We start from the raw sequence: 17,577 nt of genomic DNA on the forward strand, positions 1-17,577 counted from the left end.
ATCGGAAATAAAGTAGCCTCTTGAGGCTCGGGTGGTCTGGTCTGTCTATTTGGCCTTGCTTTGGTCTAGGAGATTCGCGTTTGCCTCGAAATTGAGCCAGCCATGTTCATCCTCGCATCCTGTTGTTGATTTTCTCCTCTTTTGCTCCCTACATCCCATCCCATCACATCCAGGAGCGCGCTCACTCATCAGCCTTTTTCTCCCGAGGGTCGAGCAAACTCAACTCAACTCTGCTCAACTCCCTTTTCTTCCTTGCTCTCCCAGCCCCCCCTCTCTCTCTTCATCCTACAACTAACGACAACCAACTGCAACACATCGATACCATCCATCTATCTCTTGGGGTATCAAGAGCCTAGGTATTCATGTATTACACTTGAGCACGAGACTTTTATTCTCCACTATTCGTCTCTATCTCTCTCTCATCTCTTTTTTTACCCTTCCTCCTTCCTTCATCCCCCCCCCTCCTTTCGTATCTCTCTATTCCTTTGACCCTCGTCACGTCCTGGCCACTCAATCCCACTTTTTTCTTTAAATCAACCAACAAAGAACGCGACGAGGTCTAAACGCAGCATCAACATTCATTGTTGAACTTCTTTCAAGACAATACAATACAATACAATACAATACAATACACACAATACGGCACAAGATATAATATCCCGATCATCTTGTCTGTATCTGTAAGTTGCTCTGATACATTCCTTCTCATTCATCAAATAAAAGTGATTCACTTTTATCGAGTCTATTTCATTCGACTGCTCTTCTCTTGCTTTCTTCTATCAACAACATCACATCAACCTGCTTCTGCCTTTGATACTCTCTCCGCATTCCCTTTCGCTCGCCGAATCCTTCCTTCCCTCTCCTTTTTCGGCTTTTCTTACTCCTACACGGAAACTACCATAGTACGTACCAAGTATTAGCCTTGGGCCTTACCTTCCTCTTCCCTGCCTGCCCTGGGCAAGCCTAAAGGTTGGACCGGCGCGCGCGGGGGGAAAGCACCACCCACACTCGACTAGGTATTACTGTACCTGTCTAGTCGCCCACGCTCCTTCCCGCGCCCATATCCATCTCTGGGCGCGCCGCGTTTGCTTCTCACTTCCATTTCATTTAACTCTCTACCTCACACTTTGCTCTTTCTACACACTAAATTTTGTCAAGCACAACGTTTTGACTTCTTTTTCTCTTTAATCTACCCAAATCATCCATTTTCTTTACTTTTTTCTACACTTTGAATGATTTCTGGATTCTAAATATTTCGCGTCAAACAGTATATATATTACACCAGTCAGGCGAGCTTTTGCCCCTGCCGAAATGGCACTCTTATTGTCCTCTGAGGGCGCCTTTGAGGTCAGCGTCACGGACGATTCTTCTTCCAATGTCGCGTCTGCAACTTCAACACCTCCTACTACCGTCGCCGATGAAGCCAGTCTTCACTCCGATTCTCCCAAACGCGATGTCGTTCACGTTGCACTCGAGCCTGACTCTCCCGAAATCGCGCCTCCTACATCCGAGCCCATCGAGCCTACAGAGACCGACAGCGCCGCCAATGCGCCGCCTCCTGCCCCAATTCGCTCGCGACGTAGCCGCGTTAGTGCTCCGGTTTACAATCTCGTTCAATTGAGTGGTACAGCTGGCCATGGAAAGCGACGCGCCAAAGGAGACATTGTCGCGGACCGACGACGGAGAAGAAAGACTATCTCCGGCCCAATCTTGGGCGATGACAAGGGAACGTCCGAGACTTCTCAGGATGCAACACCCGAAACCGTACGCAGTGGTATCGACGCGCTGGGAGCTACTCAGTCAGCAAGCAAACTGGACTCACCCCGCCCTCGTCGCCAGAAGATCGTGGAGGAGAGTGGCTCGAGCAGACGTTCTTCGACGCGTCGATCCAATGTCTTTGCGCCTATCGCAGCTACACCTATTACTAAAAACTCCAAGGCTACCAAACGCAGTCGCAAATCCATGGAAAAGCCCTCAACGCCCATGTCGCGCGAGCTGAGGCGTCTACAGGACACTAAGGAGTTTGCGCATATCGACGAGAAGCCCGTGGTTTTGAGTGTGTGGTCAAACGGAAAATTTGTTGACCCTAAGGCTGCCAAAGCAGCCTCACGAAAGAAGGCTGAGCCTGAGCAACCTGTCGAGGAGCCCAAGGAGGCCGAGCCCGAGCCCGTGGTCAACACCAGGAAGCGTCGGGTTAAGAAATATCTTGCCAAGGGTCTCTACGCTGGACAGGATGCTCCCATTGACATTTCTAAGGGCTTGACCGTGGGAGAGAAGAAGGCCCTGGCTCAGCTACCGGAACTCATTCCCAGCGGCCGCGTCAACAAGACAATGCCTTTACCCATGTTCAACGGCCTTCGCACACTTATTGAAGGCCGCGACTTCAAGCTCCCCTACCAGGTCTGCAACCCGCTTCCACCAGGCCAACCTAAACCTGATGAATGGAAGAAAATGACAAAGAGTAAGTTTTGTGCCGAAATTGCAAGTTTAACACTAACTTGATCTAGATCGCTTCATTGGCGAATCTAAGGATTACTGGAGAAAGTCCCCCCACTTCCACGACTATTCATCGAAGTGCGTTTGCAAGCCGGAAGATGGGTGTGGCGAGAGCTGCCAGAATCGAATTATGCTTTACGAATGTGATGAGCAGAATTGCAATGCGGGCAAGCAGTATTGCACCAACCGTGCTTTTGCCACTCTCACGGCGCGCCGAAACAAAGGCGGAAAATACCGAGTCGGTGTTGAGGTGATCAAGACATCCGACCGTGGATATGGTGTCCGAAGCAACCGATGCTTCAGACCGAACCAGATCATCATGGAGTATGCCGGAGAAATCATCACCGAAGAGGAGTGTGAGCGCCGCATGACCGAAGTATACAAGGACAATGAGGTTAGTTTATAAGTCATTATGCGACTCTGATTGGACGATTTGGCTGACTCAGCAAAGTGCTACTATCTCATGAGCTTCGATCAAAATATGATCATCGACGCAACAACAGGATCTATCGCGCGTTTCGTGAATCACAGCTGCAACCCAAATTGCAGAATGATTAAATGGATCGTTTCCGGACAGCCACGAATGGCCCTGTTTGCGGGTGATAAGCCCATCATGACAGGTGATGAGCTGACTTATGACTACAACTTTGACCCTTTCTCGGCCAAGAACGTACAGAAATGTCTCTGCGGAGAACCCAACTGCCGTGGTGTTCTGGGACCCAAGCCTCGCGAAGTCAAGCAGCCCAAAGCTGATCTCAAGAATGCAGTCAAGGGCGCTGTCAAGGCAGGCAAACGTAAGCTTAAGGAGCTTATTGGAGACGAAGGAGACAATGGCAAGAATGCAAAGAAGCGCAAGGTGCAGCCTGCAAAGGGAGTGAAGCGAGCGATTTCCAACGCGGGCTCTAAGATGGCCAAGGGTGCAGCAAATGCTTTCAAGAAGGGTGTTTCCACAGTGGCCTCGACTACCAAGAAGGCGGCTCTGGGCTCAAAGTCACCGGCTAAGCGACGTGCCACGACTGGAGCTCTCCTTAAGAAGACGACTACCAAACGAGTCCTGCAAACATACTCACGCACTCCACAGAGACGAGCATCGGAACGTGCATCGAGTGTCGGCCTTGTCTCTGCAAGCCGAGCCAAGAGCTCTTCAGTGACCAAGGTGTCAACTAAGACGACGAAGACGACGGCCAGTCTCAGAAGGACATCCTCCCGGGTGGTCTCGCCCCGACAGGCATTGGATCTTTCACGCGATGGCGAGATCCGGGTGGTTGCAGACGATTAGGAATATCGGAGAGTTGATGACGTTGGAAAGGGGATTTGTGTTTACTGATAAAGAATGCATTCTCGCAGGCCTGGACTGCTCCGTTGCATCATGAAATGAATCAAGAATAGGGGCAGGAGAAACGAATCGGACAGGAATAGGAACAGGAGCAGAGGAGCGATAGGAAATACGGGTGCTAATCTTGCTCTTTTCCCGCCATTATCTTCATTCTATTGCTTTTCTGCGGGCGCCAGGGCGTACAAGGAGGCAAGGTTTGGCATTGTACAGTATCAGGGAACGGATGGATGGCTGGCCGGCTGTTGGTGGTCTGTAACCTTGCTTTAGCTATCTTTCATGCTTGCTTTACTGTTCAACACGTATTGTAATGATGTTTGGAAGTGCTTGCTTGCTGTGTACAGTGGTTGCAGTGTGTGTTTCTCGTGATCAAAATGCGATGCGAGGCTTTGCAATGACATTGATGGTCAAGGATCAGGGGTTATGTGATTGTATATCCCGGGCACTGAATCAGACTTGATTGCATATTCCTGAATACTCACTCAGCCTTTGACAACTATGTTGATTTGTCAATCACACTTTGATACGTATAGACTCACTCCTCAAGGCATTGCGAGGCGAAACAAGGCATCGGAGCTAAATGCACTGAGCAGGGGCATGTTTGGTATTGTACTAAAACTTGTAGCGCAGGACTGATGAGTCGCAAATGCGTATTGCGCTTGTGAGCATTTATTTCGTATTGCGCGTTCTAGGACGGGGAGCGCAACGTCTATGTTGTAGACTTGGACAAATCTCAGGTGGTGCTAGTTGGGAGGCGAGTGTTTGTACTGGTTTCTGGCAGGCTTCGGTTGTTTCTCAGCGCTGGGGGACCAGTTGTTATTGGAGCCCCTGAGGATACGAATCGTCAAATTGTAGACTCTAGCTGACACAATAGAGGGGTCCCTTGGAAACGAAACATGCTGTGTTCCAGCGGTCCAGGTGCATAGTCTCGTTGCTTATCATGCTATGCAGGTGAGCCGGCTTGGTTACTACAGGCACTTCCCTTCTATCTATTCTCTGGGGGATGATCGAACGAGAGACTGTTCTTTAACTAAGGTCTAAATTCTCTTTTTGAGGCCTTTAAACCCCACTGAATTGTCTAGAAACGCCTTTAACTATTAATTTTAAAGGCAAGAACTCCAAGTAATACTCAAACTTGAAGTTGTGATGAAGTGACGTGGCTCATTGTCTACTCTCTCGTGGTATCAAAGATCAAGACTAGTTCTCACTGGGGGCCTATAGACAGCTTGTAAACTACCTATTGTAATGAAGCCCTACACTGAGGTGTCACCGCCTCCTTGATCCCTCGGCCGGGATCGGGAACATGATATGATGCTTCTTTTGTATGTTCTGATAACGCGATGCTTCCATGTTTCATGTAAGGAAGTTGACTAAGCCGCTCTGACCAACCATTGCCGCCTCTCGAATATTACTCCAACCTCACAGAAGCCAGGCGCTGTGCTGAGATTGGGTGTATCGCGATACGTTCAGGAGAACTCGCCTCGATTTAGAGTCAATTTCACTCACGATAGTCACTTATCCATCAAGGGGACTCTAAAAGACAAGGATCAAAATGAATATTTTTTTCTAACAGCCTGCCAATCCGGATAAATGAAAAGCCCATGTCAAATGAAACCGCCAGCATATTGCAACACACGTCTAGTCTAAGGTACAGAGGAAAAGCAACAAAGGAGTCCAAGACAATGAGAGCCTAAAGACGTAAATCCAGGTCTTAGGAAACTCGGGAATAGAAGTAAAAGCCATGATAACTCTAGAATAGAGAGGAGAAACGCGAAGTTAATCGAGATACTAGCATCCTGGAGTCAAGATGAGATAGCATCCGCTGGGATATTTGAAGGAAATCGAAAGCACCAATGAAGGAAATGACAATAACTGAAGACAGAAGACAGTCCCATATCCCAATAAAAACAATGAGATGGCAAGATGACCGCCACCAGATCATCGCAAAAGAGAGCCATGAGAACCATGAAAACACCGTCCATCGCCCTTGGTAACAGTACCAGGGGCATGTACTGTTTCCCATCGTTTTGTCTATACCGTCATGATGTACTGCTGTATATCAGGACATGGTGCTGTCGGTTTTGTCTAAATGGATATGTCTCCCACATCGACTCGACTGGCAGACGGAGAACCAACTCGGGATAAAAAGCCGTGAGATCCAAGTTACTTCATGCAGGGCCAGAGCCTCTTCAAAGCCAAGCCTCTCCATACCCATAGTGCATCATTCAGTCTGTTTTCGAATGCATCTGGTCGCATTATGCGAGCGATGCTTTTTGATCGAGGTATGGCTTCGAAAAGATGGTCTACTTGTCTTGGGTTGTGGCTAGAAAGACCCTGGATTTCGACGGATCATAAACAACTTCGCATTCGAAGTTTATGCACCGCTTGTTGAGGGTGCATGAGTTTTCGGTGTGACAGTTATAGCATTCCCAGCGCCACTCGCTCATGTTGACAAGATTAAAGGTGTAGTGAGGAAATAGTGAGAGAAATGGTGATAAGAGTCTCTGGCTAAGAGCTGTAGAGCTGCTAACGATGTAGAAGGCTTGATGGGTTTGGTTCGAATTCATCATGAGAGCGGTGGCTCTGGCCTCTTTTTGTAGAGATAGAACGGTATTGCCGAATTTATGTTATCGACAACCTCAACCACAAGTTCAAACAGGGCATCACTGAGAATATTGTGATTTCCATGGATGTCACTTGCTGAACTATGGACAAACAAGCCTCATGTTTGGAAGCCCCATGGTCACCTGGTTGATAGTCAAAAAGACCGAGCGTTCCTCGCATAGGAGCAATCAAATACACTCGTATATGATTGAAATTGTCATAGTCGTCTTCCGTGTGACGGTATGAGATAGCTGTCGAGCATCGCAAATCTCGAAGGGGTTGTTCAATAGGGGTTTGAGAAAGTTTCAACCCTCATACTCCCTGAGCGCACAATTTAGCTGCCATGACCCTGACTCACTAGCTATATGTCTGGCCAAATCTTCAAAGGACTGGACGAGAATTGCTGCCATCGTTTCTGACTAGCTGCGCATTTGGGCACTGCCCAAGGAAGACGTGAGAATCGTGATCGAGAGTAGCTTCGCCTCGGTCGAATTCGCTCGTAGGTGATCAGTGATTGTCGGATTGCTGAGATAAGGGGTGCTCTGTGCTCTTGTCGCTGAGGCGAGCTATGGTTGGCATTATCTATGATCACATGGTGAATCTGAGGCGAGCCTAGGAGTCTAGAAACCACACATCCTTGAGTCGAGATAGCTTCCATGCCACAGCCACAGACTGGCAGGAATACCTTGCTAGCTGCTTTCAACTCCCACTTAGAAGCCAAGTGGCCTCGGGTAAAGGCCACGGGCATTGTAAATGATGTTGTCGGATCTCGCAATTGCGAGTGAAAGTTGTCGGCCAGCCTTTCAAGCCCCACCTGTACGTTAGTGTCTGCTAAGCCCCTGAAGCTTAATACCTAGCTAGCGACAACAACGACGAAGACGAAGATGGAGACTTGAAACCCATTGCCGCGAGCAGGGAAAGCTTCTCAGCACCATCGACAGGGCTTTGGCCTCGGGGCTGCGCATGTTTGCTGTATGTAAGTGTATGTTGGAAACCAGGGCGGGGTTGTCGTCCTCTCGTCAGAGCAGGGGTCCTCGCTTTGGAAATACCTACCTAGGTAGACTACCTAAGCCGAGAGGGTGTTGGACTAGCCGTCGGGTTCGAAATCACAGTATTAGCCGTAAGCTTCAACAAATCCAACTCAGCAGGGCGGATGAATGCGATAGAAACAAGCCCAAACAAAAAAGACTGAAGTTCGGATGGGATGGATGAGGCTCTGCGCCGGCCGATGTCGGATGTCGATGCTGGTTCGTTGTAGGCATGTGACGAAAGCCTGGTTCAAAGTGCAAACTCCTTTATGCAATGTCATTCTTTGTTTGCACCCATAGGTAATTTGTGCATCCCGGTACAAGAATAAAGCCGAAGAATAACATGCCTCCCGTCCCGTCGCCAAGTTCCAAGGTACCTCTGCCAAGCACTTGAAAGCACAAAGGTACATTTAGGACTTTGGGGGTGGTTCGCCAAACAAGGCAAGCAAACACCAAGACACCCGGCCTATATGACAAAGTAGAGAGTTAGAGATAGTCAAATTAAATGTTCTGGTTGTTCTTTGAGAGCCATGATATGAAGGGGAAATACCGAGATAGTGCAGCTTTGTCTCAACCAAGCTTCCACATATGGAGGATGGTATCTTTCATGTTCGAGGCATATCATCCACCCATATCGTGTCAGGGAATTTTATATAAAAAGACTACTCGTGTCTACGTTGTATAGTTAGTTCTGTTCAAAAAAGAAACTACTTCAGTGATATCAACTCACAAACAATGATTTGTTTGCTCAAGTTGCATTGCAAGCCTCTAGGCCTCGAGACTCATCCAGAGCAAGTGCAAACAAGCGGAAAGAACACAAAATGGCAACAGTAATCAAGAATAAAAGAAGGCTCCGGAGACAACTGAGAAGGACGGAGTAACGAGCTTATATCTTTTGTTGCGAGACTGCCTCGCCCCCACGCGGTGGTAATGTGCACCTTCGTTAGTACCTAGGCTGGCTGCTTGTGCATGTCAAGTGAAATAGAAAAAGGCATACCAACAACCTTTGTGCATTGGGTGTAAGCATACGGCCAACGTGAAAATACCCCAAGTGTCATAAGGAGCCGCATGATAAGAATGCTGAGAGTTGTTTCTTGAACGTGATATAACACTGCTCTGTGATAGGCCTAAGCATGCTAACACGAGCGTGCAACCGTGGAGTTGGAAGTCATATAACTAGGAACAGATTTTTCTCAATAGACCTAGTAATCAAACCACAGCATTCTAAAGGCTTCAGTATTGTGTATCTTGTTTGCTGCAGAGAAAAATGGTCGTCGTAGTCGGGCGCAGGGGTTATGGGCTGATGAAAGTTCAATGTCGGTGAAAACACAATTATTGAGCCTTGACGAAACCATGATATGCGAAGAAGAGGGTCGGAAGATCTTCGAAGTATGTTAGAACGGATTCTGCGAATACGGGACGCTGTTTTTCTGTTTTTCTGTTTTTTGTATCGATGAAAAGACGTTTGTAGGGTCGACGTCGTGAAGCCCAGTAGCTGAAATCTAGGCCCATATTCGAAGGAGGATGACAGATGAAAGACAAGGTAGACTAGGTGTTTATTAGTCTTTAGGCACTGAAGAAGGATTGGGAGCTTCCTTGATGCCTGACATCAAATCCATCCAATAGCTTCCTTAGTTCTAAAGTGTAGTACCAGTCCTGCTGTAGCTACATGTTGCATCGTGGCCAATAACACAAGCTTCAATATCAACAAGACCATGGCTATGGGAGGAAAGAAAACTCAGGACCTTGATCCTAAGTGATAAAAACACTTAGGTAACTTAGCATAAGTTTAGGATAAGTTTAGTATAGACCGAGGATTTCCTTTGCTGAGTTTATTTTGACGCCCTATATCAAGGTCTGGTGTTTTGCTCCCTGAGGCATGACTGAAGAATTCTTTGGCTCACATGCCATAAATGTTAGAGGCATAAACCTTGTGGCATGATAACCGAGGCGATCTTTAGCATTGCTTTAATTAAGGGGTCCCTGCTCTGCGTTGCCCTCACCAGGCATAGAGGTAAGAAGTTGTCAGGCCTCATGTCAGCAACAGAAGCCTCGAATCCCCTCAAAATTCAAGGCCAGGAATCCTCAATATATCTAGTCTTGGTGTATGTGTGGACTCTACGAGCTTACGAAGCGCTGAGGAGTCCTCAAGGCTCAGCCCTCCTTTTGAAAGCCAGCAGACCTTCTGACAGCTCAAATGTTTGACAGTCTAAAAATAGAATCAATGGCGGCGCTTCCCGAAGACGACAACTCTCGTTTGTCCTGAATTTTAATTGTAGTGAATAGAATTGGCAGTTGGTGCAGGAGTCTTGCATATAAGGCGAATTTGGGAAAGATTGTACACCATTGATTTGATTTGGGGCTTTCGCAATTGCTTCGAAGTCATCTAAAGAGTAGAGATCCCTGAATAGCGGCTTCTGGACGGGAAAATGACAGCCATTCAATTACAGGATGAGGCCTTGGTATTACGATACAACGAAATGAATATTTATTGGCTTGTTGGCTGTGTTGTTGGTTGATGCTCAATTCGGCTGAGAGCAAAGGTATTGGGAATGGATGGATCCATTGAAGAGGGCGGCAGGGACAGTGGGGGTGGGTTATGGATCTCAGGATTAGGTACATGCCCAGGTGTGAGTCGCCAACACCTCAAGCCAGCTTCACAAGAGACATTATTGAAGATGGGCTGGGTATTGATATAAGTAGGGTTGAAATATTGTCACTTTTGGAGATTTTTAGTTGGTTGCATTTCTCTGTCACGTTGTTGATGATTTACAAAGGTACAGACTTAACCATACAGTATCTCAACTGTCAGTCATTGGTCCTTTCAATAGTTCTGGGTTCTTGAGACAACCTAAACCAGTATGCAAGGACGGGCTCTTATTGGGTCTTGTATGCCAAATTCTCTATCAGCAAGTAATATATCTTGTTCTGTGTGGCCCGTGTATGTAAATAGCTTCGAGAGTAGGCCATATGGAAGTCTAAGTCAACATTGCGCATTGGAAGGTCACACTACAACTCACACACGTGAAGGGGAATTGGAGCATAATTATAAAATATATAATTTAATATCGCACACACTTTTCATTTCGGGTGTACGAGACTTTCATTCTCTGTAACCAAAATCTGTCAACGATTATATATCGATCGAATCTAGGTACCAACCTCGGAGCTTTCCATCTAGCATTGCCTGATTGGGTAATTACACAGTGCGATCTAAGAAATGACAGCGGTGGAAAGCACGGTGGTGGCCCACCCGGAGGAGTCGGACTTGGCGGATTTGGCCAAGCCTGGCACTGTTATTACGACGGCGGGATATGCCAATGCCGCAACACAAACAACAGAAGATGAGATCATTACTCGTCCACGATCAGCTCGTACACAATCAGATTATTCACTCCCTGTAAACGCCGCGACAGAGCCGCCCGCAAGCCTTCAATCCAGTCATTCGTCGATCTGGTCCTTTCTATGGAGCGATGAGATGCTAGAAACCTCAACCAGCAACCGCTGTTCCACGCGATGGATCGCGCGTGGGCTTCCCCTGCTGGGGCTGGCACTCGTTGCTTACGCGACCTACAATATCATTGTCTACTGCTGCGGTGAGCTCTGCCTTGCTATATTGTGCTGTTGCTTGTCAAACACTTACTGACAGTCAGTAGTCCAGGACTTTATGCAAAAAAGGGGCAAGACGGCAGTTGGCGTTGTTCTAATTGCACTATATTCTATCTTTCTCCTTCTTATGGTCGCAGCATACATGCGATGCTACGTAACTATTCAATACAATCCCGGATTTGTGCCGTGGACAGCCGAAAGGGAGGCCATCGAACAGGAGCGTAACCAACGAGCGAGCAACGGAGCCGAGGTCGAGACACGATCTTGGGCCCCTCGAGACGACGAACCCGACAGCCCCGGTCTTGAGGCGTTCTACAGCAAAGATATCTTTGTTTGCGAACTCGACGGTTTCCCTAAGTGGTGCTCCGAATGCAGAAACTGGAAGCCTGACCGGGCGCATCATTCTACCGAGTATAATTGTTGCGTGTACAAGATGGACCACGTCTGTCCTTGGATGGGCGGCATCATCTCGGAAACGTGTGAGTATTAGCCCTAAGGAAACCTTCTACAGTAACTAATGCTTCAGCAGCCTTTAACTTCTTTATACAATTTTGCTTCTACTGCGCTTGTTTTTGCATAATCATCATTTCTACCAACGGCTACCTTACTAGCCTCCGCCTACAAGAAGACAAAAGTATCGATGCACGGCTCATTGTTGGTCTGGCTCTCGGTGGTCTTTTCGGCTTGTTTACCATGACCATGACAGTCACGGCTTTAAGATTTGCTTTTCAAAACATCACCAACGTCGACTTGTACAGGAAGAGCCAGACCTTTCGACTGGCAGTTCGGATTCCGACAGAGACTCCTCCAAATGATCGATTCAACACCATTACCTACCCGCTAGAAAGACCTGGAGAGGGTCCCAGGGCCCCAGAGGCAGCTCATACCAGTGGGATGACACAAGTGAATGGCGCTGCGTCCGCACGGGCAAGCGCAATGGCGGCTAGAGACCAGCAAGCCAGGCGGACATTTGCTATCCTCCAGGCAGAACCTGGAGAGAACCCATGGCACTTGGGTTACCTGCAAAACTTCAAATCAGTCATGGGAGACTCGATCATCGAGTGGCTTCTACCCATCCGCCACTCGCCCTGCAGCCGCCATGATAGCATGGTGAGCGACTACCAGTTTGGGCCACTGGTGGAGGAGTTGAAAAGACGGTATGGACTTGAAGGGATTGACCCCGAGAAGAGGGCAGCGGCTATGACTTCGAATTAGATACCCAGAGTTACACAACGACTCATATCATTTGTTACACGGCAAGAGGTGGAAAAAGGACAGTAGCGCCATACGTAATGTTTAGAGACTAGAACTAGTTGGTATATTCCAGCTTCACTGCGAAAATAATCGCAAAGACTTGTGTGTTTTTCTTATGTTTTCATTGGGATCGGTTGCTCAGACACGCACCTGAACTCTGTAAAGGCTATTGTTTCTGCTTTAAATAGCGGAGGCGTTACTGGCAGCTTAAGAAATCACGGGCGGAGGACCACGAAGGTACAGATAGTTCATATGGATGTGCAGTAACTAGAATAGTCTCAGGGCAAAAAGGGACGCCGAGCGAATATCGCCACAATAACATACAACACCGGGGATTCGCTGGTCGTCACCGACCCAACTACTAATCCGGCGCTTCGCAGCTTGACTATGGGAGAGCGGACGGGATCCCGTATTCTCTACGAGCTTTGGTCGTATGTACCTGAAGAAGTGGCGGCGAGGCTCATACGTTCGCGCTCGGGATGAGTTAGGTACCTAGTTGTGAAGGAGAGCCATGGAGAGCTAGATGAACACTACTCCGAGACCCAAGTTGCTAAGATGGCCAAGTTTATGGAGACAATGCCACTTGAAGAGGGGAGGGAAGTGCCTTGTACCACGGTGGGCTGTGACGCACGCTGAAGCCATCGTGGCCCTCATGGTCTAGGGTGGTTGTTACGGGTTGTATGGTTTTCTTGACACTCAACAACCAAAGAACCTTCCTGTACATATGGACTTACTGGATACTTGTAGTTCCAATGGAACTTCCGTAGGTTCATGGAGGATAATTTCTTTCATTGTCTTGTTGAGGTACAGTAATTTCTGGACCAGCATCTCGATTAAATGTATGACGTGCATGTTTCTGCACTGTCAGGAGGCCTCGATAACGCGAGACAATACTTACAACCATCAAAGCAGGCATTTACCATAACGAGACTCATTTCTTTCGTTGAGCAGACAGTTAAGATATCGTACTAAAACAATCATCCTGTAAATGAACGGCAATGAAGGACAAGAAGGAACGAGGTTCGAAAGTGGATCTTGCTCTGTGAAGGAGTTGAATGGCACTGGCGCGAACCTATCACATCTCGCGTTCCTCTTTCCATTCACCACATCCATCTTCATCTTTAAGCTCACGACTCCTCGTAGGAGCATATCTCTGTTCTCTCATTTCTATCAACAATCTCAGCTACAACCTGTAAAGAGCTCGCGAAAAGAGCGACATTGTCGCACTGTTTGTGGCGTTCGCGGACACGAGAAATTATCCGTCAAGAGAGACATTGACCGCCTGCATTACCAACGCCTTGCAGTAGCCGCACAACACGGATGCATTTTTCAACGTCAAGAAAGCCCTAAAATAATCGAAGCCTCGCAATTTATGTCTTCGTCACCGCTACACAGGCCTCTCGGGGCCTCGTCACCACTCCTTGAAGGAGGCCGGCGGCGTTCCCAGTTCACGTATCGCCAATTCTCACAGCTTGCTTCGTCCAACACTTCGAATCCGCTGCGCGTCATTGCCCACATTGACCTCGACGCCTTTTATGCGCAGTGCGAGACGGTTAGACTTGGTATTCCAGAGGACAAGCCGTTAGCTGTTCAACAATGGTGGGCACAACTGCATTTCCTATTTCCCGAGTCCCTACCAACGTCAAGCCCTGATCTTCGTGTACTCTCATACTTCTCATGGAACACAAGGTGTTTTCTCTTTTCTCCGATTCCTCAAATCCTCTGTTGGACTGAGAATCGAGTCTGTTGCTCGATCCTTTTCTTTCAATGTTGCAGTGATTGGACACTAGCAATTAGTTTTCGCTGAGGCTTGCATTGTGTTACTCACAACCTTGCGAGATGGATCGTCACTAAGCATCTTCGTGCTTTTTGTCACGATTGTTCATTTTCCACGGAACAGAGAGCACTCCTTCTAAGAATCTCTGAATCTCTGGAAAGCTGCAGAGCATGGAAAGACGAGTCAACTATTCATCTCACAGCCTCCAAGAACATTCTCAGCGAACCTTTCGAAAACTCATATGTTAATTCTCCGAAGATCGTGACCTCTCGACCCAGGTTGTGTAACACTTGATCCTTGTCACTCCACTGCCCTCGACCACAAATTGCATGATGGCAGGCAAAGTTGTCACGATTACATTCATACCTAGGCGGTAGTTTTCCATAGCCATGGAAATGAAAGCCTTGTTTTGCCACGCTGGGGTTTATGTCTAGTCCACGAGGAGCCCTGTTCACCCAGATACCACTAGAGCGCTACTCCTAACATCATTATTCTCCAACTCACTTTCGAATTTCTGACGCTCCAACAGGCAAGGTCTCATCGCAGTCAACTATCCTGCACGCGAATTTGGTATTGGACGCCATTGCAATGTCGAAGAAGCCAAAAAGTTGTGCCCTGAACTTATCGCCCAGCACGTAGCTACATGGAGAGAAGGCGACGACAAGTGGGCGTATCGTGAGGATGCCGCCGCCCACATAGCAACAGATAAGGTTTCACTTGATCACTATCGCCTTCAGTCTCGAAAGATCTTAGCATGTATCAAAGAGGCTCTGCCGCTTGAGCTCCAGAAGGTGGAAAAAGCAAGTATTGATGAGGTCTTCCTTGATCTTTCGAGCCAAATCCACCAGATCCTTCTGCAGCGCTTTCCAGAATTATCAAATCCGCCCCCCTATGACGACCCTACTGAGAGTCTTCCCTTGCCATCAATTGCCGCGCTCGACTGGCAGACCGATGCTTTGATTGATCTGGATGAGGAACAGGAAACAGTCGATCCAGATTGGGATGATGTAGCAATCCTCATCGGATCTGAGATCGTGCGCAAAGTCAGGGCCGAAGTTCGACAGAAGTTGGGATACACATGTTCAGCTGGAGTAGCAAGCAACAAGCTTCTCAGTAAGTTGGGTTCGGCATACAAGAAACCAAACAAACAGACTGTTGTACGCAACAGAGCTGTGTCTGCTTTCATGGCTGGCTTCAAAATCACAAAACTTCGCAACTTGGGCGGCAAACTCGGAGAGCAGATCGTATCGACATTCAACACAGAGAGCGTCACTGAACTGTTGGATGTTCCTTTGACAACTATGAAAGCAAAGCTTGGCCGTGACACAGGTCTTTGGATATATAACACCATCCGAGGTATTGACACAAGTGAGGTCAACTCAAGAACACATATCAAGTCGATGCTGTCGGCTAAATCTTTTCGTCCAACTATTAATTCTTCAGAGCAAGCAACGCGATGGCTGAGAATCTTTGCAGCTGACATATTCGCTCGCCTTGTTGAGGAGGGAGTTCTGGAAAACAAGAGAAGACCGAGGACGATGAACTTACATCATCGCCATGAGGGGCAAGTGAGATCTCGGTCGGGACCCATCCCCCAGGGCAGAACCATAGACGAAAGCAGTCTTTTCGAGTTGGCCAAAGACCTCCTTTCGCAGATAATCGCAGAAGGGAGAGGAGTCTGGCCTTGTGCAAACTTGAGTCTCAGCGTAGCAGGCTTTGAAGACGGCGTCAAAGGCAACATGGGCATTGGCGCATTTCTGGTCAAGGGGGAAGAGGCAGAAGCTCTTCGATCGTCGATTCCCGACAACCGTCAATATTCCACTGGACCGGAACCCTCCGCGAAGAAACGCCGCGCGGAGGATGGTGGCATTCAGCGGTTCTTCTCCAAGCGACCCTCCACAGATCATGAAAGAACCTCCCCAACCTACTCACATACTCCCGGGGAAGACCCCAAAGATAGCCCTTTGCCATCAGATCCCACCCGAAAGACCCTCAGTTTCGCTGCTAAGTATGATTATGAGGCCCGCCACGAATCCGACCTTACCATGCATGAGTCTCACGCATCACCGTGGCATGAAAGCGCCTTCGATGTGGAAGTGGATCAGCAGCAGCATTCATTGACCGATGTTGTATGTTCTCGCTGCAAGGCCAGCTTCGCGGACCCGGAAGCGTTGCAAAGCCATAGAGATTGGCATATGGCTCAAGATCTACAAGACGCGGAACGTGTCTGGCCGACATTCGCTGAGCGACAACCTGCTGCACGTAACTCTGGGCAAAAGACGCAAGGAACCACTTCAAGAAGGAGCCGGGGAGGCAAACTCGAGCAAGGTCAAAGTCGGCTCAAATTTAGTTGAACACAAAGTGATTACTGTACGGTTTCTCGTCCAAGCTTTTTGCAGGTTTGTGTTGCAATTGCTCACGCTCACTTTGCGTTATCGTCAACAAAAGGGCACAACATGATGGCAAGAGGTGACTCGATGCACCGGCATCAGCTTATACCTGGGCTTCGCCGCCAGCGGACGACATGTTACATTGGCTGTTATCACGATTCTGCTCAGCATACACGAGACTTGGACTTGTTCGTACGGCCGTGGTTGTGCGATAACAATCCACTTTTCGTTGGCGTTTTGAAACCCCTTGAAGAAAGAGGGAGATGCACAATTCAAGGAACATGCAGATTCTTGGTCACACAAGTCTGTCAAAACAACCGAAGCGTCTTGACAGGTCGGTAAGGCTGCGAACAGCCGAAGCGCCCATCAGGGGGATCAACAGAGTATCAAGGCTGTCGTGCTCTCACGCACGCGTCTCATCTTGAATCAACGGAGAGGCCGGAAGCATGTTAATAATACCACAGTCTGCTGATGGAGGTACAGAAACTATCAAAGTCAATGACAAAATGTACGACTTCGTGGGATGCCAAGACGTTGACAAGTCTGGGTCAAATTTCCCCAGATGGTTGGACAGCAAGGCTTGGGCACCGAACACATGGACCTGCGGGCAGAGGGTTGGGCTCCAATTGGTGCAGGCATTGCTACCCAACCCACCCTCCAAAGTGCAGCCGAAAAGCCAGCCACCAGCCTCTCAGAGACTGAAACCGGGAATAGGCCTCAAATGCAGATGCGGTACTGTTGGAATATCGCAACATCTGACTAGTATCCCGCTGTGGAAACACGTTGCCTATCATTTGTGGGCGTTAAAGGCCGCAATTCACGGTCAGCGACAACGACTGGGGCATGGCATGGAGAAACATGGGGCCACAGGAGTGAGGATGCCCAACGTCCCGAGACAGTTGGGCGAGACCAAATATTGCAACCGCAACGGGGGAGAGGCACAGCTTTCCTTGCGAATGGTGACGAAGAGCTGAGTAGAGTTACGACCAGCTCCATCTATCTACGTGTCGCTTAGAGTTGAGGAGCGATAGTGAATCTGCACGTATCGGGAGTATTGAATACTTGACGAGAGATATAAAGCGGCAG

The 17,577-nt window shown here is 48.3% G+C and overlaps 4 protein-coding genes and 1 non-coding gene across 6 annotated transcripts; 3 read left to right on the forward strand and 2 right to left on the reverse strand.

Annotated features, from left to right (window-relative positions):
* Positions 1-124: 124 nt before the first annotated feature.
* On the forward strand, positions 125-4,348 carry FVEG_02520 (histone-lysine N-methyltransferase ASH1L). 2 transcript variants are annotated; one of them, XM_018889825.1, is made up of 4 exons: positions 125-680; positions 1,269-2,461; positions 2,508-2,890; positions 2,948-4,348. In XM_018889825.1, exons 2-4 carry the CDS (start codon positions 1,312-1,314, stop codon positions 3,773-3,775), a joined length of 2,361 nt encoding a protein of 786 aa, XP_018746044.1. In that variant the 5' UTR covers positions 125-680; positions 1,269-1,311; the 3' UTR covers positions 3,776-4,348. The 2 variants fall into 2 exon arrangements, with proteins under 2 accessions (XP_018746044.1, XP_018746045.1); XM_018889826.1 differs by lacking the exon at positions 125-680 and having other exon boundaries at positions 1,042-2,461.
* A 1,022-nt stretch (positions 4,349-5,370) lies between these two features.
* Positions 5,371-7,668, reverse strand: FVEG_15077 (hypothetical protein). Its single transcript, XM_018904167.1, has 2 exons — positions 7,487-7,668; positions 5,371-7,390 (listed from the first exon to the last, which is right to left on the reverse strand). Exon 2 carries the CDS (start codon positions 7,179-7,181, stop codon positions 6,795-6,797), a length of 387 nt encoding a protein of 128 aa, XP_018746043.1. The 5' UTR covers positions 7,182-7,390; positions 7,487-7,668; the 3' UTR covers positions 5,371-6,794.
* Positions 7,669-10,681: 3,013 nt separating this feature from the next.
* FVEG_02518 (hypothetical protein) lies at positions 10,682-12,656 on the forward strand (the record flags this gene model as incomplete). The annotated part of the gene is made up of 3 exons (XM_018889824.1): positions 10,682-11,057; positions 11,118-11,549; positions 11,600-12,656. The coding sequence occupies 3 exons, from the start codon at positions 10,682-10,684 to the stop codon at positions 12,283-12,285; spliced, it is 1,494 nt and encodes a 497-aa protein (XP_018746042.1). The 3' UTR covers positions 12,286-12,656.
* On the reverse strand, positions 12,642-12,757 carry FVEG_15076. The gene has a single exon (XR_001989286.1). It is a non-coding gene; the product is annotated as a 5S ribosomal RNA (ribosomal RNA).
* An 818-nt stretch (positions 12,758-13,575) lies between these two features.
* On the forward strand, positions 13,576-16,455 carry FVEG_15075 (DNA polymerase eta subunit; the record flags this gene model as incomplete). The annotated part of the gene is made up of 2 exons (XM_018904166.1): positions 13,576-13,923; positions 14,631-16,455. Exons 1-2 carry the CDS (start codon positions 13,697-13,699, stop codon positions 16,453-16,455), a joined length of 2,052 nt encoding a protein of 683 aa, XP_018746041.1. The 5' UTR covers positions 13,576-13,696.
* Between the last annotated feature and the right edge of the window lie 1,122 nt (positions 16,456-17,577).

The sequence above is a fragment of the Fusarium verticillioides genome, chromosome 6 (assembly GCF_000149555.1).
Source record: "Fusarium verticillioides 7600 chromosome 6, whole genome shotgun sequence".
Classification (NCBI taxonomy): Eukaryota; Fungi; Ascomycota; class Sordariomycetes; order Hypocreales; family Nectriaceae; genus Fusarium; species Fusarium verticillioides.

Excerpts from the sequence above, each read along its gene's own strand:
- FVEG_02520 (XM_018889825.1), top strand. The coding sequence starts at position 1,312 with ATGGCACTCTTATTGTCCTCTGAGGGCGCCTTTGAGGTCAGCGTCACG. Across the intron at positions 2,462-2,507 it reads ATGGAAGAAAATGACAAAGA|ATCGCTTCATTGGCGAATCT; the intron begins GTAAGTTTTGTG and ends AACTTGATCTAG. Across the intron at positions 2,891-2,947 it reads AAGTATACAAGGACAATGAG|TGCTACTATCTCATGAGCTT; the intron begins GTTAGTTTATAA and ends GACTCAGCAAAG.
- FVEG_15077 (XM_018904167.1), bottom strand. The coding sequence starts at position 7,181 with ATGCCCGTGGCCTTTACCCGAGGCCACTTGGCTTCTAAGTGGGAGTTG.